The sequence below is a fragment of the Saimiri boliviensis genome, chromosome 13 (assembly GCF_048565385.1).
Source record: "Saimiri boliviensis isolate mSaiBol1 chromosome 13, mSaiBol1.pri, whole genome shotgun sequence".
NCBI lineage: Eukaryota > Metazoa > Chordata > Mammalia > Primates > Cebidae > Saimiri > Saimiri boliviensis.
The window spans coordinates 98,062,691-98,082,813 of NC_133461.1; the positions used below are offsets into that span (position 1 = coordinate 98,062,691).

Consider the following 20,123-nt stretch of genomic DNA (forward strand, 5'->3'; position numbering starts at 1 on the left):
GGTGCCTGAGAAGAGCGAGCCCCTAGTCACAGCGGGGAGGGCTGGGGAGACACTTCAGGTGGACATGCATGATCTCATCAGAGCCTCATCTCAGCCCTATGGGGTGTCTTTTACAGACTGGGGCTCACAGAGGCAGGTTCAGACTCATGGAGCAGTCATAAAGACCCAGGTCCACCTGGCGTCAGTATCCCTGCATGCACCACTGCACCAACTGCCTCCTGGAGCAAAGAGGTCCCTGCTTCCTGGCTGTCCTCAGGGACCTGTTCCTGGTGTGAAGCTGACAGGAAGATGCGTGCAGAAACTGAGGGGAAAGTAGTTGGGGAAAGGGGAGGGGTAGTGTCAGGGATCCTGGCCTCTGCTGCCTTCAGGCTGGCCCCCAAAGAGATGAGGGATTTTTGGGGGGAAATGTGTATTCCTTAGGGAAAAGGCAAAACCTGAGTTCACCCCTTGGGAGATGGTTTTGCAAAAGCACATGTAGATGGGCATCCACACACATGCAATGCACACACACACACACACACACACACACACATGCGCACACACGAGCCTCTGCACCCAGAGCCACAGCAGCCCGCTCCCAGCCACCGAGGCCCTCCCCCACCAAACCCCGCTCTCCCTCCTACCCTGTATGTGCAATCTTGTGAAAACTCCACCACTCTTAAGGTTAATAAGGCTCATTTGCTTAAGATAGCACCTGTTTCTATGGTGACTCCTGCCACCCAGAATCTGTTCATCAACTGAGACAAGAAAACAGTGACTTCCACCCTCTTTGAAAGGAAAAAGCCAATTCTTCGTCAAGAGCTTGACGGGCCAGCAGCCCAGTGAGCTCTGGGCATCTGTCCTTCTACCCTGTTGAAGTCCCTCCCTGCAGCCCCTCCCCAACCTCCCAGCATCTCCTGATTCTCCCCAGGCGCTCTGGACTTCGGGTTCCTCCTCCTCATCTCTCCGGGAAGCCACAGAACCCCCTGCAGGAGGAGGGTGTTTCTCTGTCCTGACTCTGGGTCACCGGCTCTTTGCCCCTCCACCTCTGATCTCTCCACACCAGCTCCACCTTGGTCCTTCTGAGTGGAGGTTGGCAGGGGAGCCCCAAGAGGCCCCTGGCCCTCCCCACGCATCCCCACTGCCCCCATGCCAAGCCTGCCTCTCACCCCGCCCGCCTGGATTCCTGCAGCCACCCCCCAGCACGTCTCCTGCCATGGGGCTTGTCTTTCTCCAGTTTCTGCACAAAGCTGCCAGCTGACTCCTTCTCCTAAAATGAGAGCTGTTCAGGCCTTGCCCGGGCTCAATGCCCACCCTCGTCTTCCATGGTCTGTAGCTGAGCTTTGCAGCACTGACCTGACACAAGTTCCAATCACAGGTCCCAAACCACTAGAGAAGTGGGTTCCCAGGCAGCTGTTGCTAATAATAAAGCTCCAGAGAGTGATTTACCTTCGCAAATAAATGAGAGTGGCTTCCACATTCTCTCTCTAATAACGCCACTCTCATCGGTGCTCCAACACTTTGTTACTGGGAGAGCAGGCGCGTAGGGAATCGTGGGGAACGTGGAGCTTGTTTTATGTGTTCTGAGGCCCAGGGGAGTGTGTTGTGCATACGAGCATTTCGGCAGAAAGAAAAGTTGAGGGCTGCTTAGTGGAGGATCAAGTATGGCATTATAAACTATCAGAGCCTGGCTTTATCACCAAAATCCACCTCCGGGTTTGTGTTTGCTGGTGGGGTAACAGAGACCCACAGAGCGGCAGATATTGGAGCAGCATCACCAGCTAGCGAGTGGCCAAGCATACATGTCTTCCCAATCCTGGCCCCAAACGCTTTCTGAAATATCACTCAGTTTCCTGCTCAGCAGAACAGACTCCTCATGGCCTCCAAAGCCCTGTACCATGAGGCCTCCCTGCCTCTCCTCACTCTCCCCCCAGGATGGTGTTCTGCTCTACGTGGGCAGGGGTTAAGCTTGTTTACAAAGTCGCGGCATCTGAGGGCCACTCTAAACCAACCTCTTGCCCAGTCTCTGACAGACAACTTCTCCTTGAATGTCCTCAGACACAACACAGTCAGCCCCTGAAGAGACAGTAGCCCCTTGGCTAGTATCCCAAAGCCAGGCCACCTGTCTTGGCCTCTCCTGGGAGTTCCAGGCTCATTTCAATCTCTCACTTGAAATCTAAAAGGTAGTTCTGGCTGGGCACGGTGGCTCACACCTGTAATTCCAGCACTTTGGGAGGCCAAGGTGGGCAGACCTGAGGTCAGGAGTTCGAGACCAGCCTGGCCAACGTGATGAAGCCCTGTCTCTACTAAAAATACAAAAATTAGCCAAGCATGATGATGCGGGCCTGTAATCTCAGGTACTTGGGAGGCTGAGGCAGGAGAATCGCTTGAATCTGGGAGGCGGAGGTTGCAGTGAGCCAAGATAGTACCATTGCCCTCTAGACTGGGTGACAGAGCAAGATTCCATCTCAAAAATAAAATAAAATAAAATAAAATAAAAGGCATCTCTGTATGAACACATCTAAGACACACTTGAGACTCCCCTTTGTCTCCTCACCTGCCGGGCGTCCAGTAAAGGGCACCATTGTTCACTCAGGCCCCAGAGCCAGGGGCCATTCTCACACCATCCTTCACCCTCTGTGTCTAATCCATTGGCACGTCCTGTTGGCTCTCAACCTCACAACAGGTTCTGAGGCTGCTCTCTCCATGGCCACAGTTCTTGCCTTGGTGCAAGTTACCATCATCCTTCTCAAAGGAGCAAAATGGTCTCTTAAACGGCTGCCTCGGGCCACTCCGCATAGCAGTTACATGGATCTTTTAAAAGTATAAGGCAGGCTGGGCACAGTGGCTCACTCCTGTAATCCCAGCACTTTGGGAGGCCGAGGTGGGTAGATCACATGAGGTCCGGAGTTCAATACTAGCTTGACCAACTAGAGACCCTGTCTCTACAAAAAATACAAAATTAGCTGGGCCTGGTGGTACATGGCTGTGATCCCAGCTACTCTGGAGGCTGAGGCAGGAGAATTGCTTGAACCTGGGAGGCAGAGGTTGCCGTGAGCCAAGATTGCCCATTGTACTCCAGCCTGGCCAACAAAGCAAAACTCCACCTAAAAAAAAAGTGCAAGGCACGGGATGGGTGCAGTGGCTCATGTCTGCAATCCCAGCACTTTGGGAGGCCAAGGCGGGAGAATTGCTTGACGCCAATGGTTCAAGAGCAGCCTGGGCAACATAGTGAGGCCCCACATCTATGAAAAATAAAAATAAATAGCCAGGCATAGTGGTGTGCACCTGTAGTCCCAGCTACTTGAAAGGCTGGGGTAAAAGGATGATTCCAGCCCAGGAGCTGGAGGCTGCAGTGAGCTATGATTGCATCACTGTACTCCACCCTGGGCAGCAGAACAAGACACTGGCTCTTAAAAACAGCATCAAAAATGCAAGGCAGTTTTTCCCCTCTGTTGGAAGTCTCCGCATAGTCTGTGTGCCAGACTCCTCGCCCAGGCCCGGCTAAAGATCCGACATTGGTGGTTCTCAGCCCCAGATGCACATTTTTGCTTTCTTTCTTTCTTTCTTTTTTTTTTTTTAATTGTGATAAGGTCACTTAGCATGAGATCCACCCGCCTTACAGTTTGTAAGTGTACAGTACGGTACTACTAACTACAGGCACCGTGTTGTGCAGCAGATCTCCAGAACTTAATCATCTTGCATTAGTGAAACTTTACAGCCGCTGAACAGCAACGCCCCAGTTCCCCCTCCATTTGCCCAGATGCACATTCGAATCCCCTGACGAGCCTTAAAAATAAGAATGCCTGTGCTCCACCCCCAGAGATTCTGATTTAACTGGTCTGGGCGCAGCTTCCCCAGTGATTCTGACAAACAGGATTAGAACCACCATCCTTCCTGGTCTGCCTTGCTGCCTCATGACCTCATCTCCTACACGCTGCCCTGTGACCACCCTGTCCCAGCTACGCCAGTCCCCATCTGATTCTGGAATACACCAGCTCCTTCCTGCTATTCCCTTGAGAAGGGGGGCCCTGTTCTCACAGGGTTGCCTGGTGAATTCCCACTCTGCTCACAGGTTTCCTTCTCTGGGGAACTTTCCCCCCATCCACCTTCTCGTCTTCATGGTTTTCAGGACTCAACTTCATCCTAACACTCCCCACTCTTTCATGGAGTCATTGATTTTTCTCCTCTGCTCCCCTCACCAGACAGGGAGCTCCCTAACAGAAAGGATGTAACTGCTTACAGGTTAGCACAGAAGACATTTAGGGCAGGTCACCTAGTCTGCATGATATTATCATGGTGGATACATGTCATTATGCATTTGCCCAAACCTAAACAAGATACAACATCAAGGGTGAACCCTAATGCAAACTATGGACTTTGGGGTGATAATGATGTAGGTTCATGGATTGCTAATGATCGCCACTGTTAAGTTCATCAACTGTAACAAACATATCACTCTGGTGCCAGATGTTGATAGTGGAGGCGGCTTGGGGCTGGCAGCAAGTATATGGAAACACTCTGTACTCTGCTCTCTTACACTATGAGCGTAAAATGCTCTAAAAAATAAAGTCTATGGTTTTTTAAGAAAAAGAAAGTAAAAAAAAAAAAACAAAAAAACCCAAGGATTTGGTTGCATAAACTTTCTGATCTGCAGTGCCTGAATGAAACCTGTTGCCTAAAATGTGCTGAACACATGCTGAATGAATGAATGAATGAATGAGAGGTCTGATAGATGCACAGAAAGGAGGCGTAAGTCTTCAATGATCCAAAGCCTTTACTTCTATTGATGTGGCCTAAGACAATATTAACTGTCTTCATTCCTGCACTGTGGCTTGATGTTCTATTATTAGCTTAAAATTTAGATTAAAATTAGCTTCAAAACTAGCTAAAACTCCTCTTGATCTTTTCCCCTCATGAACCTCTGACATGCCAGATCGCCCCCATTCTGTATGTGTGCAACTGATTTAGGACCTAAATATAGAACTTTAGATTAATCCCTATTAAATTTAAATTTCTCAATGCAGGTACAGCCTTTTGATTTGCCAAAATTAACTGTTTTATGTTACCCATCACATTAGCTACTCCTTGAAACTTTGACCTAAAATTTGGTGAGCATGCTATCCATGAAGATATTGAACAAGGTGGTTGGGCGAGGTGGCTCACGCCTGTAATCCCAGCACTTTGGGAGGGTGAGGCAGGCAGATCACCTGAGGTCAGGAGTTCAAGATCAGCCTGGCCAACATGGTGAAACCCCGTCTCTATTAAAAACAAAACAAAACAAAACGAAACAAAAAACAAAAAACAAAAACACGAAAATTAGCCAGGTGTGGTGGTATATGACTGCAGTCCCAGCTGCTCAGGAGGCTGAGGCAGGAGAATTGCTTGAAGCCAGAAGGGGGAGGTTGCAATGAGCTGAGGTCATGCCACTGCACTCCAGCTGGGTGACAGAGCAAGACTGTCTAAAAAAAAAAAGGATATAAACCAACAAGGTCAAGTGCTCAGACCAGAATCTTGTGACATGTCACCAGGTACCAACTTTAAGATTGGTACTAATTCATTTGTCAGCTCTTCAAGAATAATATGTTAACAAGTCACAAAACTCCACCTAACATAACAGTCACTGAAGCAACATCTCTCCCCCTTGGCCAAAGGTTACCACGATGGACTTGTTCTAATGACTGGCTCAGGCAAGCTGTACTGTGTTTACTGACAGCATCTTCCGGGTCCAAGGGGCCAGTGCATTTCCCAACAAAGAAATCTGAGTGATCCAGCATGATTTGTTTTTGGTGAATCTATGCTGACTCCAAATGTGCACTGTTTTCTATATTGTCTCAGGCTATCTGCTTATTAAATTGTTTTTGAATTTTGATGTTTTGATGAGGACTGATATTACACTTATCAGCCTAAATTTGGGAATCCACATTTCCCTTCCCTATTTCTGGAAATGATTTGTGATTGCAAATCTAAGCTCTTTCTGGACTTTGGAGGTATAATTCATCTCGCAGTCCCAACTCATTTAAAGCAATGGCGTGTTTGTGGATTGCAGAGGGCTTTTTGTAAGAGTGGGCAGAGCAGGTAATAGTCTGCAGAAGCCTGGAAGGTCTGAGCAGGTCTGAGACACTACATGCAGATCAGCAGGAGATCAAGAGGGTTGTGGGGGCAGGCAAGGCCCAGAGCCTCAAAGGCCTTGAATAACACACTGCGGAGAGGTGCTCTGTCCTGAGATACTGGGGAATCACCGCAGGGCTTCAAATGGGAAAGCAATAAGAGCCTATTTAGATTTTAGAAAAATCATTCCATGAAGGAAAGATTCACATTTTTGTAGAGGGTGAGATTATAGGAAGGGAACCAGTTAGTAGATGCTTGCAATAACAATCTAGAGACATCTATAACAACCAAGGGCCTCAATTAACATGCCCATCTTGGCTTTTAATTTTATGTTTATTATTCTTTTTTCTGCCCCATTCAAATGTTGAGCTTTTAATCATGCTGTTCCTTTGCTGAAATGCAATTGCTTGTATCCTCTGACTTTTGCAGGCCTGCTCATAATTTCAAGTCCCAGCTCAACTCTCATCTCCAATGTGAAGTCATCACAGAATAATGCCACCCCATCCATTCACCTACAAAAGCTCCACCTCCATCCATTCATTCATCCATCCATCCATGTACCCAACCTCTGTCCATCCATCTACCCACCCATCCATCCAACCATCCACCTACCTAATCTCTATCCATCCATCCATCCATCCATCCATCCAACTATCCACCTACCTAATATCCATCCATCCATCCATGTATCCATCCATCCATCTACCCAACCTCTATCAATCCATCCATCCATCCATCCATCTACCCACCCAACCTCTGTCCATCTATCCATTCATCCACCTACTCAACCTCTAGCCATTCATTCATCCATCCATCCATTTATCTACCCACCTACCCAATGTCTATCCATCCATTCATCCACCTACCTACCTGACCTTTATTCATTCATCTATCCATTCATCCATCCATCTACCTACCTAGCCTCCATCCATCTATCCATTCATCTACCTACTCAACCTCTATCCATTCATCCATGCATCCACCTATCCACCCACCTACCCAATGTCTATCCAACCACCTACGTACCTGATCTTTATCCATCCATCCATCCATCCATCCATCCGTTCATCCATCCATCCATCCATTCATGCATCCAGCCACCTACCCAACCTCTATCCAGCCATTCATTCATCTGTTTATCCATCCACCTACCCAACTTCCACCCATCCATTCATCACTCTATCCATCCATCCATCCATCCATCCATCCATCTATCCATCCATCCATCCATCCATTCATCCATCCATCCATGCATCCAGCCACCTACCCAACCTCTATCCAGCCATTCATTCATCTGTTTATCCATCCACCTACCCAACTTCCACCCATCCATTCATCACTCTATCCATCCATCCATCCATCCATCCATCTATCCATCCATCCATCCATCCATTCATCCATCCATCCATGCATCCAGCCACCTACCCAACCTCTATCCAGCCATTCATTCATACGTTTATCCATCCACCTACCCAGATTCCACCCACCCATTAATCACTCCATCCATCCATCCATCCATTCATGCTTCCAGCCACCTACCCAACCTCTATCCAGACATTCATTCATCCATTTATCCATCCACCTACTCAGTGTCCACCCACCCATTCATCACTCCATCCATCCATCCATCCATTCATCCATCCACCTATCCAATTTCTATTCATCCACCTACCCTTCTACCCAACCTCTAGCCATCCATCCACCCATCCATCTATTCACTTTTCTATCTATTCATCCATCCATCCACCACCTACCCACCTATTCATCTCCATCTATCCCTCTATTCATTCACCTACTCACCTCTATTCACTCATCCACCCATCTCTTTCTTCATTCTTTATTCATTCATTTCTTCATGACTTCATTAATTCAACATTTACTGAGGGTCGTTACTATTCTCGGCTAAATGCCGAGAATATAAGAAGACACATTTCTGCTCTCCAGGAACTCATGGACGAAGAGGGAAAAGAGACTCATAAATAACAATGAGGGCACTAATTGAGGTTTGACTGAGTGTGGCAGCAGCAGGGGCAGGACTGACTCACTCAGTTTGGGGGTGGTAGAGCAAGCCTTTCAGCAGAGGTGACATCTGAGCTGGGCCTTGAAGGAGGAGAAGTTGTCTCACCGAGAAGAGGAGGGTGCTCCCAATTCCCACAGCCATTTGAGTCTGAAAAGCCCACTTGGAGTTGACTGTAAACCAGTGAGTATTGCTCTTTCATTATTTCCTGTATGTTGGCCTTGTCCTTCCAACTGTGCAGCAGGAAAAGCACATTTTAAATCCCTAACATGTAGTCATCAGATTTGATTGGATTTAATTTTTATTTACTTTATTAGTAGCCACAGTGCTGAGAGCAGTCAGGTCAAACAATCAGTCCTAACAGCTCCCTGTTAAGTCTGATGCCCACTGGTGCCTTTTCTCCTTCAAGGTCTTTAAAGCGATAACCACACCGGCAGCTCCTTCTCCTGGCCAGGCCCTGCCCTACATCTTGGGAGTGACATATGTTTCGTACCATCAGAGGCTCGACTTTCTAAGCTTCCTATGGAGGACTGAGGGTGGTAAAAGATGGGAGGAGAGAGCCAGCATATACATAGCAACTCCTAAGCGCCAGGTGCTACGTGCTGGGTGTTTCACAAATTTTATCTCATTACATCCTCAACATTCCTGCGAGGTCGACGTTAGTTTCCTCTTATACAGACGAGGAAATGGATTCAGCGAGGTAAACAATTTGCTCATAGTAAGTCAGAGAATCAGTCTCCTGTGTCCACAGAGCACTTGGAGCCCTGGTCCCGGGCTGTGCATGGCTAAGACAGGTATGGCTATAGGTAGAGAAGCCACCAATCTCAAACCAAACTCCTTACACCAGCGTCACCACCTCTTAGCCCCCACACGTGGCCCTAACGTAAGCTGTCACCTGGGCTGGGCCTAGGTAGTGGTTGTGGAAGCCACTTAGACTCTGGAGTGGCAATATGGCCTCATGAGTAGGCATGTAGGTTTTGGGCTCCAATCTCACACAGCCACTTGCTAGCTGTGACATCCTGGGCAAGTTGCTTACTCACTCTGGGCCTCAATTTCTTACCACCATCACCTCCCCCTTTTATGACTACACGAGATGTTTACGTAAAGGACAGCACTTGGCATCACTTGCCAAGTGCATCAATGATGTTTTTTCCTACTTCTTCCTCTTCCCTCTCTCCTTTTCCTCCTCCTTTTTATTTTCTCTTCTTTATTGTTGTTGTTAATATTTTCTCCCTTTTCTTGAAACAGAGTCTTGCTCACATGCCCAGGCTGGAGTGCAGTGGCACGATCTCAGCTCACTGCAACCTCTGCCTCCTGGGTTCAAGTGATTCTCCTGCCTCAGCCTCCCCAGTAGCTAGGATTACAGGTGCATGCCATTACACCTGGCTAATTTTCATATTTTCAGTAGAGACAGGGTTTCACCATGTTGGCCAGGTTGGTGTTAAACTCCTGACCTCAAGTGATCCACCTGCTTCGGCCTCCCAAAATGCTGGCATTATAGGCGTGAGCCACCATGCCCGGCCTGTGGTTGTTAATATTTTCTATGGATATGAACTATAGGGAGAGCGTCTCTAGCCAGGAGAAACAATGTGGCAGGTGGAGACACTATTGGAAATAGCAAAGGGCACACCATACAGGCCACTTGCACCAGCCGTCTGCCCAATGGGAAGATTCCCTGGCTCACCCATGAATAATTACTGTCTGTAATAAAAAGCCTGCTCCTCGGTGGGCTATATGCTCGGTTCCTGTGCAGTTCAAATTCTTAGAAAGTTCTTCCTCATATAGGACCAAAATGCGCTTCCCTGTAAAACATCCCCCATTGGTCCTGATTTTGCCTAGTGGGGTCCAGCAAGATCTCTTCTGTTTTCCAAGGAGATTTCCTTAACTCTTTAAAGGCCATTCTTATGTGTCCGTAGTTGTTCCAACAGGCTAGCCTTCCCTTCTTCTTCCCACTACTGCTGACCTTATGTGGTTTCTACAGAACTTCACCATTCTGGTTGCGTTCCTATGCTGGTCACTATCCCTCTTAAATTACTGTGGCCAGAACAGAAGACATTATTACAGTGCGGCACCAACAATGCAAACAGATAGAACTTTCTAAGACCGAGGAAGGATCATCACGCTTCAAAGATGCTGCTCACCCTCTCCCTCCACCCTCCCCCACCTCATCTCTTCCTAAGAGCATCTGCTCAGGGGTTGAGGGGGTCTGAGGCTCAGAGGACAGTGACATGCCCAGGTTCCTCGTGTCAGGGCAAGGGTGGATTTGGGCTGCTGGTCTTATGCATTTTATGGCTTTGCCCATGAAGGAGTGCCAGGAGCCACGAGCTGTCCCCTGAGCTGAGTTCAGAGTTGGGTGAGCTTGACTGTGCTGTTCCCTTTGGGGTGTCTCATGGAGGATATGTGTGTGTGTGTGTGTGAGAGAGAGAGAGAGAGAGAGAGACAGAGAGACAGAGAGAGAGACAGAGAGAGAAAGAAAGAGTGAGTTTCTGCCTGATCCAGGAATTCTCCTGGATGGCAGAATTGGTTTCCATAACGACTTTCTGATATAAACATATTTGATAAAAATAAGTTAACAGCAGAGCTGTGGTGGAGCACAGAATCTCAGAGTGCTGAGAGAGAGAGAGAGAGAGAGAAACCTCCCAGAAGAACAGCATTTTCTTTCTCTTTCACCCCACCTAGTCATCCTCTCTATACACGCTTGCCATAAACCAACTAAAAAGCTTTGTTTACCATATTTCTGTATATACTGGCTCCCTTCCTGCATGTATGCCTTATTCATATCCGCTCTCTCTCTTTCTCTTTCTCTCTCTCTCCTTAGTTACCTGAAGCACTACAGTATGTATGGGATAATATGATAAATTCATTTCCAATTCACTGCATTATCCCTTGAATATTTTAATGACTCATTGAATGGAGTGAAAAAAAAAGCTATTTCAAATGAACAATTATGCTGCATTAGTCTAAGGGCTGATTATATTTAAACACTGCTCACATGGATAACAGGACACAGCGACCTCAGCATACGAGAGCTAATTTGGCTCTTATCTCCAAATAATTTCACATCACAAATTACCATGAAAACCTAAAGGGCTTTAAAAACATTCATCAAAAGATAATATTCCACTTTGTAGCAACATTTTATTTAGATTATTTTGAATGGGAGCAAAAGCATCTCCAGGGCGGGACAATGACAGCAGAGTGGGACTGTGAGTGATAAGGAGATGGTAGGGGCGCTGGCTTGTGTTAAAAATAGAGGTGGGAAGTGTTGGAGAGGAAGGGGCTGCAGCCCCAAATGTGGGCAGTGCACCACAGGCCTGGCTGTCACTTGCACCTAGCATCGCACCTGGGCTGTGGCCTGGGATGACTCCAGGGAGCCTGCTCTGGTGCAGGAGGCCACAGGGGATCCCTAGAGATGGAATGATGGGACCGATCGTCCCCCTTCCAGGTCCCAACAGGTTTCGGTTTCCACAAAAGCCAGCTGGGGTCATGTTAGGTCCTCCAGGCTAGGCCTGGATTCATCTAGTTTCAAAAGGCAAAAGGACGAGCTATGTTGAGCACTAGAATTTTTATTTTGCAAAACGTGAGTCTAATGGTCTAAGAAAATTTGCTAAATTATAAGTAGCTGCTGTGGTCAGACATCAAAGTTGGAGGTTGTGGGGGAGATCGTTACATTTATCAAGGTCCTACTATTCTGTGTCAGAAGGCTTAATCTCATTGAACACTGGGAAATAGATATTATTATCATGCCCATTTTAATGATGAAGAAACTGAGCCTCAGAGGCTTCTCCTCTTTGTACATGTAATTTCCTTTTTTCGTGTCTCCACTCTGAAGAGTGAGGATTTCTGTCAGTTTCACAGAGGAGAAGTTGCAGTCTCAGAGAGGTGACATAACCTGCCCAGCAGCGCAATTGATCACTCAACCACAAGCGTCCTGGCAGTTGCTGTCCACATGACTAGAAAGCAGGGGGGCTATAATTCTTGCCCTGTTTATTGCATTTCCCATTATCTTATTCACCTAATGCACTTAGAGGTCCTTCCCACCTGGAAGTGGCAGAGCCTGGCACCTCCTCTGGCTCATCTGACCTAAACTCCAAGCTCTTTCTCTTTCCCTTGAGGGTGACCATGTAGGAATCTGGTTTATCACCGGGGTCACCTCCGCACTGTCTCTAGCAGCAAGCACTCGTTATGGCCCATCGATCTGCACCTACAGGTTAGGGAGCCTAAGCCATGCCTTTTAGCTGCTTCTTACTTAAAATGGATCCTCACAGTACAGGTCAAAGCATGCATGGGAAACGGCACAAATATCAGCGGCAAAAGTGTAAATACAGCTCTAAAGAAACAAATCATATTAAAGAAACAAATCATTATTAATCCCATTTCCTTGGTTTGACCTCATCATCTGAACTTGCAGTCCCGATAAAGACTGTTTATTCTGTTTATCATCATTAGCCGGGTTCTGGATATATAGAAAATGAGATTATATCATTATTTTTATATCGATATACTTAAATTTCTACAGGCTCTGCCGCTCCATTGATTAGGATACACGTGCCACTTGCTATAGTGACTCTCTCTAGGGAGGCTTCTCCTCTTTGTATATGTAATTTCCTTTTTCCTTGTCTCCACCCTGAAGAGTAAGGCTTTCCTTTCTGTCAGTTTCACAGAGGAGAAGTCACAGTCTCAGGGAGGTCAAATGACTTGCTCTGTAGTGGCACCAATCACTCAAGCACAAGTGTCCTGGCACGTGCCGTCCACATAACTAGAAAGCAGGGAGCTGTAATCCTTGCCCTGTTTATTGGATTTCCCATTATCTTATTCATCTAATGCACTTAGAGGTCCTTAGGAAGAAAACCTCTAATAACGGGAAATTTTAACCCTACAGGAAAGTAGACAAAATTATGACCCTTTAGAGAGCCTTTTAATTCAACCCAGAATTGGTTGCATTTACAGTTGCCAAAGGTGGAGGGCACTGAATGAAAGGGAACCATGAACTTGCCCGTCTCCTTTTCTTTCTTAAAACAAAAAAGATATTCAAGGCAAATTTTAGAATCATTGACGGTTTCTAGGAAGATTTTCTTTTTTGGAAGAAGAAAGGTACTCTTGTCTCCTTAATTGTTCTTAGTGTTCTTTGTCACCAATCATGATATTCTTTGTGGAAAGTATTAATATACCATCTTCCTGTGTTCAATATTCCCATTAACAATAAAAAGTCTGATGAAAATATCTGCATGAAAAGCCCTAAGCACTAATTTCAGAGACAAATAAAAGAGGAACCAATAAGTGTTTCTTTGAAAATGAATGATGCAAATTAATTGATACCTTAATGAGCTTTCAGCATGAAGATTAGTAGTTAGATGGAATCTGAACTGAATATCATCTTTAAGGAAAGGCTAAGGACGCTGCAGTGGGGGAGAGAGATGTTATCTGTCAGTGCTCAGTTAGAAATCTCTCTTGCTCAATGAGAACACTTCAAAGAGCGAGCCCAGTGAGACAGCATGCCTTAGGTATCAGTCTCTGCCTGTCCCAGCCGGGCCAGGTTTGGAGACTGGAGCCTAGTCCTGTTCCTGAGTTGATGGAAACCCACAGGTATAGGAAGTTCCACCCCAAGCCAGTCCCTGGTGCCCTCCTAATACCACCACTGTGCTATGGATTCCTTCCTTGGTCTCTAGAACGGAAGCCCCGCGAGGGCAGAGCCTTCCTCAATTTTGTTTGCATTTGTGATGCCAGTGCTAGCCTAGCTAGCTGACTGAGCGCAATAATAACAACGTAACAGCAAATAACAATATAGAGCTTACTCTGTGTTCTGGGTATTGTTCTGAGCACTTTCCTTAAAATAACTCACTTGAAGCGAAGCGCGGTGGCTCACGCCTGTAATCTCAGCACTTGGGGAGGCTGAGGCGGGTGGATCACGAGGTCAGGCATTTGAGACCAGCCTGGCCAACATAGTGAAATCCCGTCTCTGCTAAAAATACAAAAGAAAAAAAATACCCAGGCATGGTGGCAGGCGCCTATAATCCCAGCTACTTGGGAGGCTGAGGCAGGAGAATTGCTTGAACCTGGGAGGTGGAAGTTGCAGTGAGCCGAGATTGCGCCACTGCACTCCAGTCAGGTGATAGTGTGAGACTGTCTCAATCAATCAATCAATCAATACATACATACATACATACATACATAACTCACTTGAGCTTCATAACAACAGTGTGAGGTAGGCACTACTAGTATCTCTGGCTTACAAATGAGTATATTGAGACACAGAGAGGTTGAGCAACTAGCCCAAGATCACACAGCAATAATGGTAGATTAGGAATTCAAGCCACAGCAGTCTGGCTCTGGCTACAGAGTCCTAGCTCTTAACCATTGTGCTATACTGAATAGCGTTCAATATATACTTCTTGAATTAAATGAACAAAAGGGTCCCATGAATGAATGCCTGGTCTCCATGGCTGAGCATGTCTCTAACTCCTAGGCTTTATTTAAGTCATCTAAAGTTCCAGAGCTTTATCCTACTCTGCACTAGACCCTGCCAGCCTCTCTCTGGAGTGGAGGTGGGCGGGGGGGAGGTGCCACAAATGACTCTTGTATTCCTAAAAACTAGTTGCTGTCCTATTTCAACCCAGATAGCCTGTCAAAAAATTATCCCTGGACAGGGAAAATGTGGCACATATACACCATGGAATATTATGCAGCCATCTAAAATGATGAGTTCGTGTCCTTTGTAGGGACGTGGATGAACCTGGAAACCATCATTCTCAGCAAACTGACACAAGAGCAGAAAATCAAACACCGCATGTTCTCACTCATAGGTGGGTGTTGAACAGTGAGAACACATGGACACGGGGAGGGGAGCACTACACACTGGGGTCTGTCGGGGGGAAATGGGGGAGGGACAGCAGGGGATGGGGAGTTGGGGAGAGATAGCATGGGGAGAAATGACAGACATAGGTGATGGGGAGGAAGGCAGCACATCACACTGCCATGTGTGTACCTATGCAACAATCTTGCATGTTCTGCACAGGTACCCCCAAACCTAAAATGCAATAAAAAAAACTGTCCCTGCTGAGAGGTTCCTATGGCCATAATCTTGCCTACCATCCAGTTAGACCTGGCCACCTAATATCAAGGTCAGCTGAAGTTCCACCAAGTTTGAGTCTGTGGTCACTGGGAACCATGAGGCTGTGGTCACTCTGTGTCTGCAGAGACTCTACGGCAGGCTTTCCTACTGAGGCTGCTTGGGTAATGATGATATCTAGGGTGTAGTATTATGGGGTCCAAAACACTTACCTAGTGTGTTTTATTTAACAAGATAGTATTCTCTGGGGACAGTTCTCTGGAAGCATCTACCCATAAGGGGTAGTTAGAAATAGAACCCTGGGAGTGAGCTGGGGTGAAGGGAGGGAACCTCTTTAGAAGGAACCACGGAGCTGACGCCTTCCATGGTATGGAGGGCACAGTGGCTCCTTTTCCTAGTGGAGTTGATGGGAGGGATATGATGTGACCCAGGCCACATGGTATGGCAGGAAAGGCGTGTGACTTAGGGTTAGGGGGAGCGGATTGAAGACTCAGCTCTCTAACCCACCAGCTGAAAGATAGCATCATTCAGCCTCTCTGGACTTTGCTTTCCCCATCTATAAAACGAGGATTATGTCTATTTCACAAAGTGGCATCGAGCTTCAGAAGTTTTAAAAGTACTTTTCACTTGAAAATGGCTCCGCAATGAGTGATGTTAAGAACGACCAAGGCACCGAAGCTCTACGGTCTTCCTTCAATCTGCTCAACCCCTCTGGGTGCTTATTAAGCTAGAATGCCGTGTTCTCCCCCAACCGACTGAAGTGGAAGTTCTGCGGCTGGGGTGGGGCCTAGGCAGCTGCATTTTAACAAGCTCATCTGCCCATTCGGATGTACTCAACTGTTTGAGACCCACTTAGCCACAGCAAACACCAACACAAAGGAAGTGCTCTGGGTTTGATCAGAGCCTTCGCTTCCTCTGCTTAAGGTCTAGAACCTGAGACCTAAATGAATTTGGTTGACACCATCTCTGTGGCCGGTGGAATTTTGGGGAAGGTGGGCAGGGCCAAGTGGATATCGCTGCCGCTTCCTGCTGAACACTCGTGAGGGAAGCGGCACAAATGCGACGGAAACCCAAGCCTCCTCCGGTCTGGGCGGGAAGGCTGAGGGCCACACTCGGGCAGGTGGCACTGGTAAGTTCTGTGGCTTAGCAGCCTTGCCGGACAGCTGCCACCTGTCACCTGCCACCTGTTCCAGTTCTAAGCTGGGCTGCTGAGGCTAAACTCATGTTTGTTGCACAGGGCTCCTGAGAGAGCTCCCTTCTGAGTATGGGGGTGAGGGGAGTGGAGGAGTGTGTGGGGGTCTTCAGGCTTGGAAGAGAGGCAGCCTCATGATCTCAAGTCCCTTCAATTCTGAAGTCATCCCATCCCTAACTGCTGTTGCACTCTTGCCTCAGGACTGCTGAGCAGAGCTCCCTAACAGGAAGCCCTGAGTGCACGGAGTGGCTGCAAATGTGACCTTCAGAGCAGCACTCCTCTCTTGAGTGTTTCACCCCTGAGACCGCTGGGGAGGGCTAAGTCCAGAAATTGACAATGTTCTAGCCTGGGTGGGGGGGGGGGGGATGCCAGATCTTTCTCTTTCATGCCCGTTGCTCCCCTCCCCTTCCTGACGGCTCAAACCTCCCAGCTCTGTTGTGTGTTTACCGTGTTTGGCTGGGGAAGCGTATAGAGTAACAGAGGTGGCTCCAGCACTGCCCACGAAGCTGCTGCTTGGGTCTGCCTTGAGATAGCCCCTTCCAGGGCCATAGGCAGGGCTGCCTCTAGGAACAGCTGTCCACCTGAGCTCCCTGGGAGGGGCCCTGGTCGTTGGGCCACCCTCTAGTTGCCTGGGTAACTCTCCTCTCACTTCTGGACTCCCACCCAGTGGCTGTGAGCACACTGCCTTGCTCAGGATAATCAGAAGCCAGTTCAGATTTAAACCCCTTCCTCTACCCATAGTTCTAGAAGGAAAAACACAAACCCCTTGTATTTGCAGAATTGTCTACGTTTTCCAAAGTGCTCTTGTAAGTCATTGGCTCATCACGACGATCACAGCAAGTCAGCAGCCCGCTTCCCGTATTACAGAGCAAGATGAAATGCCCAGAGGAGCCGACAGAGGTCACTGAGTTAGTAACCAGCCAAGATCCACACCACATCCAGACTTTGTTTTGCTAGCTCTGAGTTCCCACTATCTTACAGGCTTGATGCCTTTGTACACTCTTCGCAAAGCCCATCGTCAGGTGTTCTAGGCACAGATTTGTGACTGTTTGAGGCAAGGGTGGACCTCCCCAGAGAGCACTGCCAGGCACTTGTGAACAAAAAGATTCAACCATCAAATGCAGTTGGTAAATCAGTGTACATGATATAGTGCATATTAGACTACGAACAGCTCCAAAAGCCCTTCAGTGAGAAACAGAATGAATTCAGTTCAACCCGGAGAATCCGAAACTTGTCTGGCAACATAGCCTTTCCCCCCACACAACGGCACAAACAAGCCACCAGATTTGAGGAGCCTCCCTGAAGAGGGTGGTGAGCAAGGCACCTTCACAATTATGATGACAAAGACACAAAGATGAGAGGCGGCCACTTGTTTCTATACACAAAGAAAAGCAAACCGCTGTGCCTCTCTCATGCCCCTCGCCCCATCATGGGGAGGAGTTCCAGGACCTCCCCTGGCTGGCTCTGCCACCTGCACATCTCAGAATCCCCTCAGTGCCCCCAAATCCAGTGATGCGCTGAAGCCAATTGTTAACGTTTCAGAAACAGTGTGAGTCAGTTTTTTAAATCATCAGGAGTTTGAAACTGGCCGTGGTGGGAGTATTTATTTATACCTTAAAAAATCAGCAAACACTAGAAATCAGAGTTCCCCCACCCTTCCCGAGGGCTGGTTTACCAGCGTACCACTGGCCCTGGGACACTTTTTGAAATTGTTGGAAAACTCGGGAGGGCTCTGACAGCTGAGCTCTGGGGGAGATCGGACACGGAAGTCCTTGCTCCAGCCCTCCTGGGCAACAGGTGGGAATGGCATTGAATGACAGTCTTCCAGCTACAACCCCAAATGAGTCAGAGAATGCCTCTTGGCCTGCTTACCTTGATATCTGCTACCAGCCAGTGTCTCCAGAATCTCTGTCTAGGTTCTGCTCTGCTAGGGGCATCTGGATCCACCATCACCAGGACATAGGTCGCACCCTGTAACACACGCACCAAAAAGTAATGTAGAGTCATGGCCGAAATAGGAAAATACCCCCGGGCAGACCTCCTTTTTCTGCCGTTCCAATCGAGAATGGCTGAGTAGCCCTATGGCATCCCATCCAGTTTATCCTTGTTCTTGTCACATCCCTGTCACATCATGTTAATTCTCAGAGAAATGGCATCTGTGAAGCAGACAGCAGGACTCTTGGATTCCCCGTTGTGAGGAAGAATAAATCCAACAAGTTATATGTACCAAGCACCTGGGAGCTCCGAGTGCTGTGCTGGGTGCTTGGAGGAATCAAGGAAACCTGAAACAGGACTCTGGTCCTCCAAGAAGCATCCAGTGTAGTTGGAGTGACTTGTCTATTAATTTGACAAATATATGAGGACTTATTTTGTGTCAGGAACGGTACCCATCACAAAGAACACCAGGATTCATTCGTCCCTTCAACAAGCCTTTGCTGAACACCTGCTGTGCACCAGGAGCTGCTCCAGGTGCCAGGAGGCAACAGAACACAAGATAGTGAGGTCCATACTTTCAGGAAGCTTTTATTCTAGGTAAGAGACACAAATCACAAAAATAAATAAATAAGCAAGGGAACGTGTGAGTAGTGCTATGACGAAAATAAAACAGGGTGGGATGAGAGGTGGGAAGTGTTCTGGAAGGAAACAAAATAGCTGCTATGAAGGTCTTCAGGTGGGAAAAAAGTAGGCTTTGAGGAGCAAGAAAGAGCATCATGGTGGCCAGCGACAATCAAGGGGGAGGGTAGACATGGCAGGTGGGGGACGGGGCAGGGGCCAGGCCACAGGAGGCTCTCTAGGCCTGGGTAGGGAGCAGGGTTTTATTCAAAATGCAACACAGAACTGCTACAGGGTTTTACGCAGGACAGTGATATGCTCTGATTTATGTTTTTAGAGAATTCTTTTGGCTGCTGGGAAAAAAAAAATGAATGATCTGCAAAGGCCAGAGAGGAGGCCAGGAAACCAGTTAAGAGACTCGCAGTAGCATGTAAAAAAATGATGGCATCTTGGGCTAGGATGGCAGCAACGGAGACAAAAACAAATAGATGGGTTACGGGAGTATTTTTAGCAAAATCAACAGGGTTTGCTGATGGATTCAATGGCAGGGCGGTAAGGAGGTGGGTGGAGAAAGAGACATTGAGGGCGAATCCTGGGTTTCTGGCTTGAGCAACTTAATGGCACAATTTAATGGCAATTTAATGGCACAATTAAGACCGGGAGGGGAGGCTGTATGAAGGGGGCCATTCAGAATTCTGGTTTAGACATCTTGAGTTTGAAATGTCTCTCAGAAGACAATCGGGTATGCATATCAGAGTCTGTAGTTCAGAGGAGAGATCAGGACTGGGTGGATAAATTTGGTAGTCATTGATAGAGAGATGGTCTCTAAATCAGTAGAGCAGACACAGAGAAGAAAAGAGGTCTCACGGCTGAACTCTAGAGCAACTAACATTGAGAAGAGGGAAGAGTCAGGGAGAGAGGACTTTCGATCCAAAAAGGTACGGGAAACACCTGGAGAGCAGATGTCGCGAAAGCCAGGATAGAAAGTGTCTCAAGGAAGAGAAAGTGATCAGCTGTATCAAATTCTGCTAAAAGTTAGGGCCAGATGAGGACACGGTGTGACAATCTGATTTGACAACTTGGATATCACTGTGATCACAAGACCAGTTTCAGTGGAGTAGAAAGGACTGATGCTCGGCTGGAATAGGCTGAGCTGAGACGGGAGATGAGGAACTGAAGAGAGCTATTACAGAGGATCATAA

At 47.5% G+C, this 20,123-nt stretch overlaps 1 protein-coding gene across 4 annotated transcripts in view; it reads right to left on the minus strand.

Moving 5' to 3' along the window:
- Positions 1-20,123, minus strand: part of PEBP4 (phosphatidylethanolamine binding protein 4) — a 288,994-nt gene that overhangs the window by 86,159 nt on the left and 182,712 nt on the right. For all 4 annotated transcript variants that reach the window (XM_074384057.1, XM_074384056.1, XM_074384058.1 and 1 more), the window contains one exon: positions 18,241-18,339. In XM_074384057.1, the coding sequence (XP_074240158.1) occupies positions 18,241-18,339 (99 nt within the window). The remainder of the gene's footprint in view (positions 1-18,240; positions 18,340-20,123) is intronic.